This window comes from Lepidothrix coronata, unplaced genomic scaffold, assembly GCF_001604755.1.
Source record: "Lepidothrix coronata isolate B3197 unplaced genomic scaffold, Lepidothrix_coronata-1.0 Scaffold223, whole genome shotgun sequence".
NCBI classification, from domain to species: domain Eukaryota; kingdom Metazoa; phylum Chordata; class Aves; order Passeriformes; family Pipridae; genus Lepidothrix; species Lepidothrix coronata.
The window spans coordinates 95,332-110,918 of NW_016690403.1; the positions used below are offsets into that span (position 1 = coordinate 95,332).

General features: G+C 49.2%; 1 protein-coding gene across 1 annotated transcript in view; it reads left to right on the top strand.

The window, feature by feature from the left end:
- The first annotated feature begins 584 nt into the window (after positions 1–584).
- PDLIM4 (PDZ and LIM domain 4) overlaps positions 585–15,587 on the top strand; it is a 43,966-nt gene continuing 28,963 nt past the window's right edge. The window contains exons 1-2 of the mRNA XM_017833918.1: positions 585–725; positions 14,218–14,369. Of these exons, the coding sequence (XP_017689407.1) occupies positions 633–725; positions 14,218–14,369 (245 nt within the window). The 5' untranslated portion in view covers positions 585–632. The remainder of the gene's footprint in view (positions 726–14,217; positions 14,370–15,587) is intronic.

Genomic DNA, 15,587 nt, shown 5'->3' on the forward strand with positions numbered 1-15,587 from the left:
CTGTGGCTGCCCCATCCCTGGAAGTGTCCAAGGCCAGGGTGGACGGGGCTTGGAGCAACCTGGGCTAGTGGAAGGTGCCCCTGCCCAGGGCAGGGCCTTTGGAAGTAGACGAGCTTTAAGGTCCCTCCCAGCCCAGATCATTCTGTGATTATTTTCTTGGAGGTTTATCTTTTGCCCAAGCAATAACCAGGAAGAATTCCCAAATGGCTTTACATGAAATCTGATTATTTTCTTGAACTTTTTTCTCCTTAAAGAGACTTATTGTGATGAATAAAACAGTCACGACTACACGGTTACTGACCTATTACATCATTTTCTTTCCACTCTAGAGGATGAAAGTGCAGTGAGGGGGGCTTTGACCACATCAAGTAAAGTATATTTTACTACTAGTGAAGTACTATAACTTTACTCCTGTGAGTAGTCGCTCCGAACCCCACTCGTAAAAGGTTTCAGGGATAAATCGCGCTAAAGCTCCCCCCGACGCCGGCCGGGAGGGGTCGGTCCCGCCTCCCCGACACGCCCTGCGGGCGGGCCGAGCTGGGGAGGCGGGTCCGGCCGGTCCCGGCGCTCGGAGCCGCGGCGGGACCGCGAGTGGAGCCGGAGCCGCCCGCGGGCAGGGAGCGCCCGCCGCGATGTCCCACTCGGTGGTCCTGCGCGGCCCTTCGCCGTGGGGGTTCCGCTTGGTGGGCGGCAAAGATTTCAGCGCCCCGCTGACCATCTCCAGGGTGAGCTCGGAGGGGCGCGGAGCGGGGAGGGCACCGGCCGCAGGTGATGGGCGGCGGGGATGCGGCGGGTGGTACCCGGGGTCGGCCACCGGCTATCAGCGCTGGGGGGCTCTTTTTGACTTCATGTTAGTCTATGTACATCCAAATACGCTCTCCTCAAAACCTAGCGCCGTTTCAGCCGCTTTTCCCGGTGTTACAGCGTTCTCCATGCTTTATTTTTTTTTTTTCGGTTGTTAATTCATAAAGATCCGCTTTCAAAGTTTTTAGTGTTCAGAGGGTTTGGATTCACGCCCTGGACTGAGTTCACAGGGTGTTGGGGTTTGTAAGGAAGGCATGAGTTAAGTCAGCAAGAAGTTTCTCCGCGCAGGCTGCAGTGTTCTGGGGTCCCTGCGGGCTGGTAGTAATTACTGTGTAAGTGTACTCACACTTGTGTTTAACCTCACAAAGATGTATTCTGGAAACTTCTTTGCTAAGGCGCTGCAGATAGCTTGAAAAAGGCTTTGTGTGTAGATATATGTGAAAACAACCCGTCCCCCGTGCGGGAAGGAGCCCGGCGAGGTGGCGCGATGGGCTGTGTGATGGATGAGGTGCCGTGTCTGAGCTGGGCATGTTCCTGCGGGCACTGGGGTTTCCAGCGCCGTCGGGCTGCCCCGGGAAAGGGCTGGGTGCCCCAGGCTGCTCTGCCTTCCCGGCGTGTCGGGCTGTGCAGGATTGCCGAGCTCCCCTGGGTAGCTGCTGCTGAAGTGCTGGAACAAACACTGAGTGTATTGAAAGGCTTTGAAAGGAGCTATAACTTAAAAATATTGGTGTAACGCACGCAAGCTGTTTGCCGTCGTCTCCTTCATCTGCCAAAGCTGTGACAGAGAAGAGAAAACATGTACCCTGAGTTTCAAAGAAATAATTATGGAAGAGAGCATATTTTAAAGAGATTTAGTCTGTATTTGAGTTAAAACGCGCCTGTTGCACAGCTCTGCCTCTGGTTTTGCTTTGGACTGTCCCTTTCCCAGGGCTCCAGCGAGGGCTGTTTTGGAGGAGGAACAGGAGGAGATGGATGGAGAGGGAAGGGAAGGGCAGGGCAGCGCAGGGAGCAGCAGCTGGCGGGGCTGGCTGTGCTGCCGGGGTGGGCAGGAGGCTGCTCAGAGCTGGGGGTCTGTGCCGGGCGGGGGGCACTTGGCGTTTGGGGCTCAGCCTGTGTCTCCTGGGCATGGCGAGTTCTCTTTCTCCACATGGGATGTATCACAAACCACCTCTTGGCAACTGTAAAAATGTCCCTGTTGGGAAAATGAACATCTCGGCTTAGTGGAGTGAGCCTCTTTTCCTGTTACTTTGAAAAAAAAATTAGTTTAATATTAAACAAGAAAAAACGAAGTCTGCTTCTGCCTAGACAGGTGGCTTGCCAAATTCCTTGTTTGATTCAGCAAACCTGGGAGGTGTGAGGTGGTTGATTCTCATTAGGCCAATCTTGCCATGGTTCACGGAGAGCTGTAATGAAAGAAGTTGTAGGGTGTTATTCCGTGTGGCAGCCTTTTAAATTGGATCCTTTTTTAATTCTGCTCCCACTGAAGAGCAGGTGATGCTCTGATGTTGCTGAACTCCAACAGCTGCTCCTGGAGGGTGATAAACAACTTGCTGGGATGTAAATATAGGTATAAGGTATTCTGCTTAGGCTCTAGTTTCTTAACATAAGAAAAGACCTCCCTTGCTTTGCAAATAGTACCCAACAATGTTAGAACTGGGGAAAAAACAGCTTCTGCTGCAGCTCCTGGCCTTGGGGATGCAGGAAGGGGCTGCTGGAGGGCTCCCCAGGGAGCCAGGGCTTTGCTTGGTGGTGGGTCTCTGCAACCCTGCTACTGTGCAGAGGACTGATTGTGGCTGGTGTGGTGCCATATTCCCTTTCATTCTGTAATTGCCCAGGAAATCTGTTCTTTCTGTTTTGAAACCCAGCAAGGGGGCTGGGGGCTCCCTGTCTGTGGGGATGGGAAAGTCCCAGCCCCCTGCTCAGGCTGGCTCACTGCAGGAGGGAGGGAGCCTCTTGCTAATTGTGGAGGCTTTTGGCTGACTTCTGCTCCCTTCAAAGTGCCTTTCTTCTTTACTTTCTATTTTATTTGTTTTATACTAAAATGCCATGAAATTACAAACATCTTTGGAAAGGCAGAAATTCTGCCAGGAGGCAGGACCACACTCTGGGAGTGCCACATCCAGCTGTGAGCCCAAGATGCTGACAAGCTCTGGGTGTGCTGGGCTGCCCGAGGGATGTGGGTTTGCACCCCACTGCTGGGCCCAAGGGGGGCTGAGGATCAGTGTGCCATGAGGTGTTTGGACTGTACAGCTTTGCAAACATCCTCCCTGGACTGGTTGTGTTGGGAAATCGGGTTGCAGTTTGGGATATGAGGCATCCAGAGCCACCCACATTCAGCTCTGGGTGCTGGAGGCTGGCTGCCTGCTTAAAAGACACAAATCTGTCTGTGTAGGGGTTGTGGAAAAAAATGTTTTGGTCATTGTTATGTTGGTTTTCTCTACTCTTTGCTGAGCTTCTGCAGGAAACCATTTGGCTCCAGCCCTCCCCTGCTGTAGCAATGCAGGGATGTGTCACTGGCCCAGCAGGGATGCTCTGCCTGGGGGCATGGAAAGGTCCAGCTTTCTCTGCAAAGCCTGGCCACATGTCACAGCTCCAGGTTAAGTGAAGGCAGAGTTTCTTAGTGGGGCATTTGTGGGACCTGAAGCCGAAGTGTCACTTCTAGAGGGGGAAACAGTGAAGCAGTTGGTGTGAAAGGAGCTGCCAGGCTGAGCTGAGCGAGAGGCACAGCAGTGCCAGGCAGGGAGAGGCACCCGGCACAGGGCAGGAGGGACAGCTGAGAGTGGGCCACAAAAGTGGCTTGGGACAGTATTGTCAAGAGAGAAACTTGAAAAAATATGGATTTGGCACACAGAACATGACAATCACCGAATCCTGCTGTGGGGTGGGACTTGCCTCTCTCACAAGGGTTTCTTTTGGCCCTTACCCCTGTGAGGTGGCTGTGTCTGTGTAGCTGCAGCTGATGGGGTTCAGTCCATCCCTTGCAGCTGTTTAAAATGTGCTTGTCATATCAAGCAATGATCTCTTTCTTGAAAACAGGTCCCTTCCCTCTGTGATTTGATCAGTCATAAGTGACAAGGGGTAAAGACCTGATTGCTCCAGTGACTGGGAGCAGCTGGTGCAGAGCTCTGCCCCGGAGAAGCCAGGGCTCCAGTTGGGTTGTTGAGTTCTTCATTGTTAAAGATAAATGCAAATCCAGCAGGGTGTGCTTAGGGCACCTCTCTCATGTGGTCACATGAAAAGTTAGGTGTGCTGTGGCTCCCCTTTCATCCCCTGTTTCTTCTTGTATTTCCAGGAGGACCCAGATGAGGAGGGATGGGGTTTGCTGGGCTGGTTTTGGGGGTACACAGCCCTGCAGGGTGATGCTGGTGTGTTGTCAGTGCTGGGAAGGGAATTGTAGCCCCAGGCTATGCTGGGGGGGGGAAACCCAGCTTGTTTTATCCCCCCTGTTACAGTAGGCTAACACCAGGTGTAGTACACCACATGATTAATGGTTACTTCTCCTAAGGATACTTACAGAAGTAGGGAATGATCCAGGAGATCTGATTAGAGTCGGCCTTAATGACTTGATAGAAAGTGGGTTTAAGAATTAATTAAATTTCTGGCAGCCAACAGCTGCTTTCCCTTGGCTGAGCAGGTCAACAACTGGGGGCTGTGTTGGCCCTTTGGGAAAGGGGGTTCCCTGCAGCTCTTACTCCAGGTAGGGACAACATTCCCTTTGACCAGCAGCCACGGCTCAGGAACAGAGTAACTCTCTCAGCTGTTCTCAGTCCTGCGCTTGTAACCACATCAGTGAGTGCTGTGGTTCTGTGTGGGATCACAGCTGATCTCCCCCTTGCCTGGATTAAAAGCTAATCAGTCATTAGTGTAACTGGAGGAGCTGAGTGTGTTTAATCACTTGAACTCACTTGTCCGGCTCTGGAGCAGTCGATGTCGTCACCTGCCCACCTCTGCCAGTGCTAATCCACGCACTTGCTGCTTTGGAATCATAGCTAAATTACTTGGCTAAACAGATAACTGACAAATGGGCCAATTCCAGTATTTTTAAAATGAGATTTTAATACAGTTTTTCCTTTATCTGCTGGCCTCAACATCAGTTTACCCACTGGTCTCCGGTGGAGCAGCAAAAATGCAATTTTCAGTTTCTTGGAACTGTAACACAAGAAGGGTGAGAAATAATTGGTCTGCAATCCATTATCCAGGTATTGTTTGAGTTAAGGTTGACTTTTAAACTTAAGCAGCTTTTGCATTTGAGCAGAGACGTGTCCTGTTAAAGGTTAGGATACTCAAGAAGGAATTCTGCTGAGGAAGGAATTCCAGTAAAAGTGGTTTTGTTGACTCTGTCAGGGCAGCCAGCAAATGCCCGAGTGTTGCTGTGATCCTGTTTGAATGCAGAGAGAACACACTCGGGGTGATAATTTCTGGGGTGGCCTGTGAGGTTTGTTCTGGTGTGAGAGGGGATGGCAGAGCACCAAGGGCTGCCCAGACCCAGGGCTGGGGGTGCAGGTTCAGTTTCTACAGGAACTCCACATATGTTGGTGGAGAAGGCAAGGACCAGAGGCACCAGCAAAGGGAACAGGGCTTTTCCCTTTGATTTCCACAAGGTTTTTCCTGGTTCCCCATGTAATTTTTATGTATTTGATAGTTTATTAAATGGAAATTCTGCACTCTGTTCAGATCTCCCAGCAGGTCTGAAGTAGCCCCTCTGTGTTGATGAATCCCAAAACCAGGCCCCCAGCTGATTCCTGCTGACCTTTGGTGGGTGTGCTGCCTGTGTGGGGCTGAGTGATGAAAGCTGTCCCTCAGCTGGCTGCACAGTCATGTTTGTTCCAGCATTTGGAGCGGGATGATTTTTTTTTTAAGTGGAAGGAAATATTTTGCTTGTGGATTTTCGTCGTTCTCCCCGTCCATGTGAGCCCTGGGGCGAGAGGTCTGGGTGGTTCCGTGTGAAGCTGTGCTGGTACAGAGCAGTTAATCTGAGCTACAGATAAGAACTAACAAATATGTCACAAATATATTTGCTGCTGAAGTGCTTCTGTCACCGAGGCTTCTTTTTAATAAGTGAAAGAGAAGGATAAATGCTGGTGCTGGTTCAGGAGACAGCAGTGGTGGAATATGCTGGAATGAAACCCTAATGCTAATTACTGTAATCAAGCACACTGATAATCCTGAGTGGGAAAGCAGGCGGAAAGAATGATTCATGTAGATCCACTCAGGCAAGGTCTGACCTTGGGGCAAGGCAGCAAAATAAACCCAGCACACCCTCAAAACACGCCGGGCCTCTGCCAGGCTGGACAAAGCAGAATGGGCTCAGTGGCACTGGGTATTTTGGGTTGGGATTTGGGGGTTTGTGGGTTTGGGTTTCTTTTCTTTTTCCTCCCCTTTCTTTTTGGTTTGCTTTTAAGGGATGGTGATGTCAGTTCTCCTTGAAGATTGAAAGATTGCCTGTTGGGACAGGTATTCAGAGTTACTTTGTAAAAGTGTGCAGTTAATCCCACTTGATAAAGTGGGTGAAGGAGAATAAAGTTAGACAGAAGCTTACTAGAAAGGCTCTGTTAGTGTAGGAAGCATACAGGGGGAAATATGTGCAATTATTCTTTTCTTCCCAAACTTTTTGTTACTGTATAACAGAACAGATAGTTATAACCCTGGTCCTGCTGGGATTAGATCAGTCCTTTAATTTTAACACAAATATGGCATTATGAATTGTGTGGAATTAATGCAGATCAATGCAATTTAATTTCATTTTTGCTAGCTCAGGGGCAAAATACATATCACAAGTCTACAAGAGTCACAGGAAATCCTAGAAGGCACGAGTCCTCTTAAATATAATATTTCTAACTGAATTTGTCTGATTTCCAAGCTCTCAAAACAAATTGACTCATGGTTCTTAGATACCCAAACACCTATTGAGAACGTTTTTATTTTTTAAGTCATCTGTGACCACAGGTGCTGGAGGGTGAAGGAAAACAGTAGATCTCTCAAGCTCTGGCAGTGTTGATAAGAAAAGGTTAAAACAAACATGTTCACAGAAAAAAACACTCTGCTTGATTTGTCGTTGGTGCCAGATGTGTGCAGAGCAAACCCCGTATCTCCCCAGGGCTTGTTCGTGCAGGGGGTTTGTACACAGCCCCTGCCACCCCACTCACCCCAAGCCCTGGTAGATAAGGCTGTGTTTGGCTTCTACTTCAGAATTTACACAGAACTTCAAGCAAACCCAGGTTTCACTGTTATTTGAGCAATTGCAAAGATGTTGTGCCACATTGTGGCATTTGAGGAACTTCAACATCCCGCAGAGACCCAAAATAAACCCCACTTTCTCCCCGTGGAGAAATGAATTTTCCAAGCACCATAAAGATGCCTCACAGCCTGTGCCACACTCATCCTTCCTGTCAACCAGAGCAGCTCCCATTCACACCCATTAAGCCTTAAGTGGTTTTACATGTTGTGTGGACTGATAGCAGATTATGTGCCAATGACATTTTACAGGGTGAGCTTCAGCAAGCAAAATACACCAGATTAGAGATAATTTCAAGTCATTATTCTTAATTATCAGATATGGGCAGTGCTAAAAGAGAAGCTGTCTTGAACAGTTGACTTCAGGAGCGGTGGATAAAGGGCACCCAGAGGAGATGGTCCCTGGGAGGTTTGCAGGATGCTGCTCTCAGGGCTGTTGTTCACCACCAGCCGCAGAACACTTGAGAGACCCTGTGGGCTGTGATTAACACCTGCCTGTGCAGAGAGAAGGAAGCTTCGGGTTTGCTCATCAACTGAATTCAACTTTTTATGTTGGAGGATTTTCTTCTGTTTGGAGATGGCCCTGTGGCCACTTCCCTTCTGCTGGAACAGAAAACACCAGCTGCCTTCCTGGCCCAGAGGCTGCTGGTTTGGAAGGGAAGCTCCAAGCAGCCCCCCCATGTCTTCTGTGCAGCACTCAGGTTTGCTCCTGAGGAGGGCTCGGGAAGCCCTGGTGCTTGCTGGGGGGTGTTGGAGGGGGAGGCATCCCTGGGGAGCTGAGCCCTACAGCTCTGAGGGAGATGCAGCAATTATGGCCATAAACACTTTCTCTGGTGCTGCTGAACCCGGTTTGCCCAGCGGTGCCTGCGGGACGTGATGCTCCAAGGACACCCACACCTCACCAGTGTCCCCAGGGCAGGCTGGCCCGCCCTGGCCTTGCTCCCTGACACAGCAGAGTGAACCTAAAGCAGATTTAAGTGCAGCAGCAGCTGTGTGGGTGAAGGGGGGCCATTCTGGGCAGGGAAACAGAGTCTCTGTAACTCGTCCTTGGAGGAAGGGGTGAGGGGGTCCTGGGGACTGTGGGAGGCTGCAAGGTGCTGCTGCGTGTGCTCTCTGTGCTGCTGGAGCTGTGTGCCCTTGGGCTGAGAAAGCCAGTTGTTGACAAAATACACCAGATGATCCTTGTGGGTCCCTTCCTTGTCTTTCTCAATCCACGTTTTGAGGTTTGCACTTGGGTTAGTGGCTGTTTGCTGTAAAACCCATATCCAGTTTCATTGATTCTCAGCCTTTCTTTGTACAGAGACCTCAGCTCTGAGCTGGGTTAGGATCTACACTATGGATCTGTTTCTAAATTTGGATTTGGATTCAAAAGGATTTTCAAGTGTCTTGCCTTTTATAACACTTGTACGCCACTTCTTTCCCTTTTGTGTTTTAAGCTTCTTATTTTCTTCAATAGTTAAATAAATCCACACTGCATAAACAGTGTTCTTCATTTACTGGGCTGTGAGCACACCTAAATAATGCCTTGGTGCATCAGACTTTATATAAACAGCTAGAAAAATGCAAATGGATTGGCACAGAATATATGTGAGTTCAAAGCAGGAGGCTTTGAAAAGCTGAAGAGAATCCCTGGAAAGAATGTTTAAGGATTTGGGGAATTTATCTTCATTAGTTAGTCATTTGACTCTTGGTTTTTCCTGTTTTAAAAAAAGTAGCTATGTAGATCATCTCCTGCCCCGTAGCACAAACAGGCTGGCTTTGTTTAAAAGCTGAAAATTTGTCACACTATCTTGAAAGCCTCTTGAGTACTTTAATCAGGCCCTTTTGATCACACTTGCAGAACAGAAAATTCCCCCAGCCTTGCCTGCAACAAACTACCATTGATTTAAGGGAAGGGTGGTGTGGTCTGTGGAGGCTTGTTTGGGATTGCACCTTTTAACCCATTAAATCCTGGGAAGAGGGTCATGATAGGATAGGATTCCTTCACTGATAGGATGCATTAGAGGAGCACTTCTTACTAAAAGTAAAGATGTGGCTGACAGAAAGCTGCTGCCTTTACCTAAGTGTGAGTGGTGTGAGGGGCCAGAATAGACACCTTTTGTTGAGTTGAGTGAAAACTACTGGGACAATAAAGACTGAGTTAATCTTTCCCATGGCTGTGCTGGGGCTGTGCAGACAGCCAGGAGCTGCATCCCTTGTCCTTGTGTCCTGGCACAGGTGACTTCAGAGGCAGATTTCTGGGGAAAAGAGTAAAAATAAAGAGGGATTAAGTTCATAAGACAAATTAACCTTTCACCAAAGCGTTGATTGTTTCAGCTTGTGGTGTTGGCCCAATTCTAAAGACGGCTTGAGCAGAGTGGAGCCGTCCCTGCATGGGCAGGGGTCCATCCCTGCGTGGGCAGGGGGTGCAGGCACCAGGCACGGGGACTTTGCCCTGCTCTGAGTGCTCTCCCACCCTTGTGTGGTCAGGCTCCAGGGCAGACAGCAGAACACTGTGTTTCAAGAGTAAACTGCTCTGGGTGTGAATAATCTTGCTGACTAAATTAGACTGCACGGCCCCAACACCAGCCGGCTTGGGTTAAGCACAAGGCAGTTCCTTAACGTGCTTTATTTACTGGCCTGCTGTCAGATGCCAGCACTTAGTAAATCCTAACGAGGCTCCAGTGGCCAGATAAGAGAGCTGCTGCTGGCCTTGGGCTTTTCCCAGTCTGTTCCACAGCATCAGAATATCCTCTTGGCTGGGGAGGGGGCTGCTGAAGGCTGGCCTCCCTGGAGAAGGGCAGAGAGGTGGGTGGAAATCTTGGGAAAGGTGGTGGAGAAAATAATTGGAAAAACTTATTTAAAAAAAATGCTTATAGTTATGGAGAGAGTTCCCTGGTTGATGACTTGGCAAAAGTCGTGCTGGGTGTGGGAATGATGCTTCCAGCACTGTCACCAAACCTCCCATGGTGACTGAGGAGGCAGAGGACAGTGAGAGAAGGGCTGTTTACTCGGGGGTCTTTCTTTAAAATTCTCTTTTTCCTACTGGAATAATAGAAAGGACTAAGATAGGAACCAATATTGGACCTCTGGTATTTTTTGAAGCACAGTGCTACGTGGGGGACATAAAGATGTCACAAATGAGACCTGTCCTGATGGGATTAGGGAGAATAATATGCTTTTGGGGATTGGCATGACTATCTTGGGAAACTTCACCAAAAGTCTCCATCAGCTGGCTTTGGATTTTTGTTGTTGGGAAGATACCTTTGAGTGCAGGGCAGCAATAACCAGATACCTTTGAGTGCAGGGCAGCAATAACCAGCTCAGTGCTGTTTTGTTGCTGCATGAGGTTGTCCTTGGGAGCTCAGAGCTTCCAGAGGAGGCAGGATTCTTGCCTGGTCGAAAAAGAAAACCCTGTAGGGGAATTACAATAAAAATATTTACGTTTCTTTAAGCCCGTGGTGTTTGCTGTGGTTTTGGCTCTCAGTGCATACACTTGACTGCTCTGAAGGGGTACTGAGGTTGCTGTCCCACTGCAGGAGCAGAGCTCCTGGAGAGCTACGTGGCCTCAGAGGGAGCAAGACCCTGTGAGCTGCTGCAGCCCAGGGGCTGAGAGTCCCCTGTCCCCCCATGGAATTCCACACCAGCACCTTCCTCTGGCTCTGAAACACCAACCCCTGCATGGGGCTGCTGCCCTGGGGGTCAGCAGGGTGGGAGGCACTGGGCTGGTGTGTAATTGCCCTGCCTGAGCTCTTCACTGGAGACAAGCAGAGAAGCAGCCCAGATCCTGGCAGGCACCCAGCCTGGGCAAGATGGGGCAGGGCACACACAGAGCCCGTGTGAGGCCCTGGTGCGTGAGCTGGGACTTGCTTTAGGGCACTTGGTGTTGCCTGTGGTGGGGGATCACTCACACCACCCTGAGTTACGTATCCATCAGTCTGGTCTTGGTCTGTGTTCATCCAACCTTGATTTTTGAAATGGTTTGCTCTTGGCACAGGTGGAGAACTTCAAATAAAATCTTATCATGGTTTTTCTTTATCCTCTCCTATCCTCGAGCCTCAGCTCCTCTGGAGGCCCCTTTCAGGAACATGAGGCTGCAGTGGCTCAGTGCAGGTTTTCTGTCAGTGTTTTCAGCCTCACGACGTATCCAGTTACTCTCAAACTCTTCTGTGTTTCGTTGGTGTCACACACGCTGAGGTTACAGCTCAGGGCACACCTGAGGCCCCTCTGGAGAGTCTCTAGTGAGTGGCTCTGGTACAAGCTCCATCCCAAAACCTCTGTGCACTGCCAGGCTCTAATGGCATAGAATCACAGAATGTTTAGGTGGGAAAAGATTTCTAAAACCATCGAGTCCAGCTGTTAATCCACCACTGCCAAGGACAGCACTAACCCAAGTCCAAAGCAGGTAGAAGGATTTGGGCACAGCACTGACCCCAAACCAGCCTCATCAGGCTTTCTGTGGCATGTTTGGTGTCAATGGCTGTGCACAGCTGTGAGTTAGGTGAACTTAGTCTGAAGTATTGTAAACATCAGTCACTAAAATACAAACTTTGGACCTGACAGACATTACAGTAATGACTCCCACGCTGTTGAGACACTGATGCTGTATCTCAAACTGATGAATTCTTGGGAGTGCAGCTCCATTTCAAGCCCTCGGTCATCTCCACAGCAAGTATAAAATGCTAATATGCAAATACTGCCAAAATAATTTGAAATAAACCAGAATCTAAAAATAGGAAAAAGCTAGGAGTCCCATTTATGAACAGCTTATTCTCCAAGGGAGCTACAATCTGGTTAAGATCAGTGCAGGGGCAAATCCATCAGACATTTAGACAGCACTGAATGGACAAGAACAAAATACAGCTGTCCTGGCTGAAGGTCTGTTAGTCTAAAAGCCTGCTGGCAGCCAGGGCTGTGGGGTGGCCACTGAGGGAAGCAGATAACAGCAGGCAAGAACATGGAGATGCTTCCTTTGAGGTGCTGGTGGAGCTTCTGGTTGACTTTCTGGCGGGTCTGGCAGCTCCTGTGGCTGTAGAAGGACTCTAATGCCCTGTGGATGGATGTAGTCTTACATGGCTCCAAAAAACCTAACATACCAGGGGAAAAAATAATCCTGTCCTGGGCTGAAATGTCCTGTGTCAAAACTCTACAGCTCCTGTGTGTGGAGCTGAAAAACCCCTCCCGTTGTTTGCTCTGAGCTGAGTCACCGGGCAGCCTGTGAGGGGCTGGCCTGGCAGGTTTGCTGGAGCCAAACAGCCCGGCCAAAACTATTGAAGAGCAAATGGCAAACGCTGATTTACTCTGACAATGCAACAAAAGCTGTAATTCGGGCTGCCAGTTCTATTTAAATGTCAAAAGTGCTTCTCAAACACCTCCAGGCTGGTGTTTTGGTGGTGTTGGTGGCTGTGGTCAGGCAGGGAGCAGGTTGTGTGTCAGGGGGCAGTGCAGCAGGTTGTGTGTCAGGGGGCAGTGCAGCAGGTTGTGTGTCAGGGGGCAGTGCAGCAGGTTGTGTGTCAGGGGGCAGTGCAGCAGGTTGTGTTGTGCCAGGGGCTGCCTGCTGCTCACCAGCCTTGGTCCCACGGCAGCCCCAGGGGGATCCACAAGGGCTGTTGGGGTGAGACTAAATCCTCTTTGAACGCCCCATGGAAATAGAATAAATCGCCCCTGGAAGTGTTCAGGGCCAGGTTGGGTGGGGCTTGGAGCTGCTCTGTCTGGTGGAAGGTGTCCTCACCCACAGCAGGGGGGTTGGGGGTTGGAACTGGGTGAACTTTCAGGTTCCTTCCAACCCAAACCATTCCAGGGTTCTGTGAAATCAAGGTGAAAGCCAGGACCTGTGCATGCCTCCTTTCTAAAATACCTGTTTAGTGATGGCCTGTGGTGACTGGGGACCATGGACACTGGGGAACAGGTGGCCCCACTTGGTCTCAAACTGCCTGAAAAACCATACCCAGTCTGTTGGTGTCTGGGTGCCATCCTGCACCACTGTGAGCTGTGCCTGGGGCAGATGGTGGGTAGAGCAGTGCTCCTGTGGTCTGGATGTCTCAAGCAGGTGTACTGGGGCAGAGACCCCCCTCCTGAGACAGGGGATTATACCTGTGTGAATCAAGAGTAAGCAGAAGCAAAGCCCTGTCTTGCTTTAGTGGAGTGAGACATGAATAACCAGAAGTCAGGCTCGCTGTGCTTTCTCACTTGATAAACCACGTGGTTGGTTGCTTAGCAGATGCTCAGAATGACTGAAGAGGAAATTAGAGGGCAAACACACAGCTATTAAGAGTTTAAACCAACAGATTTACCTGTCCTGACCACGCCTTGTGTCCTTTTATATCATAAAAATTAAAACCACGTTTAGGATGATGTAAATGAAACGGTAATTTCTCAGGCACCTCTTTTGTGGGCTACAGGGCTGGTCTCATGGCTGACCACAAACGGTACCTGGACCCGTCATTAGTTCCTCAGGAAAGAAGTTATGAGTTTTGTAAGGTTCTGGCACTCCCACAAAACCAGAAGGAAAGAATTGTGGAGACTTAACAAGCTGTGCGATATTTATAGAATAGAATCATGGAATTGTTTAGTTGGAAAGGATCTAAAAGATGTTCAAGTCTAACCATTACCCCAGCACTGCCAAGGCTGCCACTAAACCCTGTCCCCAGGAGCCACTTCTGTTGAATTCCTCCAGGGATGGGGTCCATGCAGGGCTGGAAGGAGACGAGTCATTTGGGTGACAGTCAGGAAAAGCTGATGTCCAGCAGGGCTGTCCCAGCAGCAGTTACAGTGCCAGCACTCGCCCTCTGTGCGTGGTTACCCAGAGAGGAGGTTCCTTGTGCTCTTTAGGGGTTGATTCTTGCAGCATCATGTAAGGTCTGCAAGCCAAAGGAGTGTGGAGCATCTCCCTGGAAAGAGGGTATTCCATTGTTTCAAACAAGAGACAAATGTGAGGGGAGGATCTGGTCACACACTGACTGAAGTCTCTTATTCCATGGAGTGTTGTTGTAGAGGATGATCCTTGGAGAACTGAGGCTGAGCTGAGAGCTCTGACATCCAACCTCAGTGTAGGCAAAACACATATTCTCCAGAAATAACTATTCCTTTTACCTGCAGCTTATTCTAAGAAAATGGACTTTTTGGGCGTTGGTTTTTTTGTGTTTTTTTTTTTTAAGCCTGGAATTCTTTTAAGTAACCCTTTTATTTTTCTCTGCCCAGATTAACCCTGGCAGTAAAGCAGCCATGGCAGACCTGTGCCCAGGAGATGTTATTCTGGCAATTAATGGAGAGAACACGGAGAACATGACACACCTGGAAGCACAGAACAAGATCAAAGCATGTGTGGACCAGCTGCTGCTCTCTGTGAACAGGTTGGTTTGCTGGGATGTGCTCCTGGGTCAGCTTTGCTGAAGGCTTGTGACTGCCCTGGAGCAGATGTGCCCTCAGGCTCAGTTCTTGGAGCATCCCCATGGTCTGGGTAATTGTCCTGTGTTTTCAAAAACAGTAAAACAAAATTATTTTTAATGGTCCACTGATACAAAAATGGGTTCTGTTCATTTATGCATGTGGATTATCATTTGTGCCTTGCAAGACTTGTCCAGGCTGTGACCTGGGTTGAGTCTTTCAACCCAAGGGAAGTTGTAGCAACTCAAGCAAGAGTAGCAGTGGGATTGGAATCTCCTTTGGACAAACCCTCTCCCTTCATTAACATCCACCTGTCATTTTCCTAAACATCTGTTCAGTGAATACACATTTGATGGTCTGGCCAAATTCACTGTTTAGAGTCTTTCGAGGCAAAATGAAGGCTTGAGTTTGGCTGGGGGTTTTTTTGTTTGTTTCTTTTTTGGTTTCGGGTTTTTGGGTTTTTTATTTTTATTTTTTTGCTTTCCGCTGGAATTAATTCTGGAGCTAAATATTGTTAATCACAAATCATCCAAGCAAAATGAGGGCTCCTTATAAGGTTCATGAATGGCTAATGTTATCTGTAATAGGTTTAAATGAGTGGATATAGTTTTCCACTCCAGATTAAAGAGGCATTTCCTGCTGTAAAGAGCTATCATTTGCTGTTTATAGTTTTCTTGGAAAACCCTGTGGTTCTGACTGGGCAGCGCTGCCATAAATGGAGCAAAGCCTCTGTGGTTCCTCGTGCTTCCTCAGCAGGGGTGTCCAGGCTGCCTGGCTGAAGCACAGCCCACGGTGTTGGGATCATGTGGCTTCAGCACTGGGAAAGAAAGAAAACAAGAAAAGCAAGCAAACCCTTCACACGGGTGGAATTTCCCACAGCCAAAGAAGGACAGTGGTTTTGCTTTCCATTTGGAACAGCTGCCAGGTCTTGAAGTCTTCATAATGACGATGCAGATTTGAAAGGTTTTTGTATCTCACAGGCAAAAATGAATGCCCAGAGTCTGCGAGGCAGGAACAGACAGGAGCTGGTGATGGTGAGGAGCTGTTCAGCACGGGGTGGCTCCTCTTGGAGGAGATCACGCTGTTGGGTCGGGTTGGTGGCTTCTCCGAGGGCAGAACACACCTTGGCTGTGCCCAGAGGTGCCCATGAGAGTGGCATTCCTCTTGACAGGAAAAACTGAGCC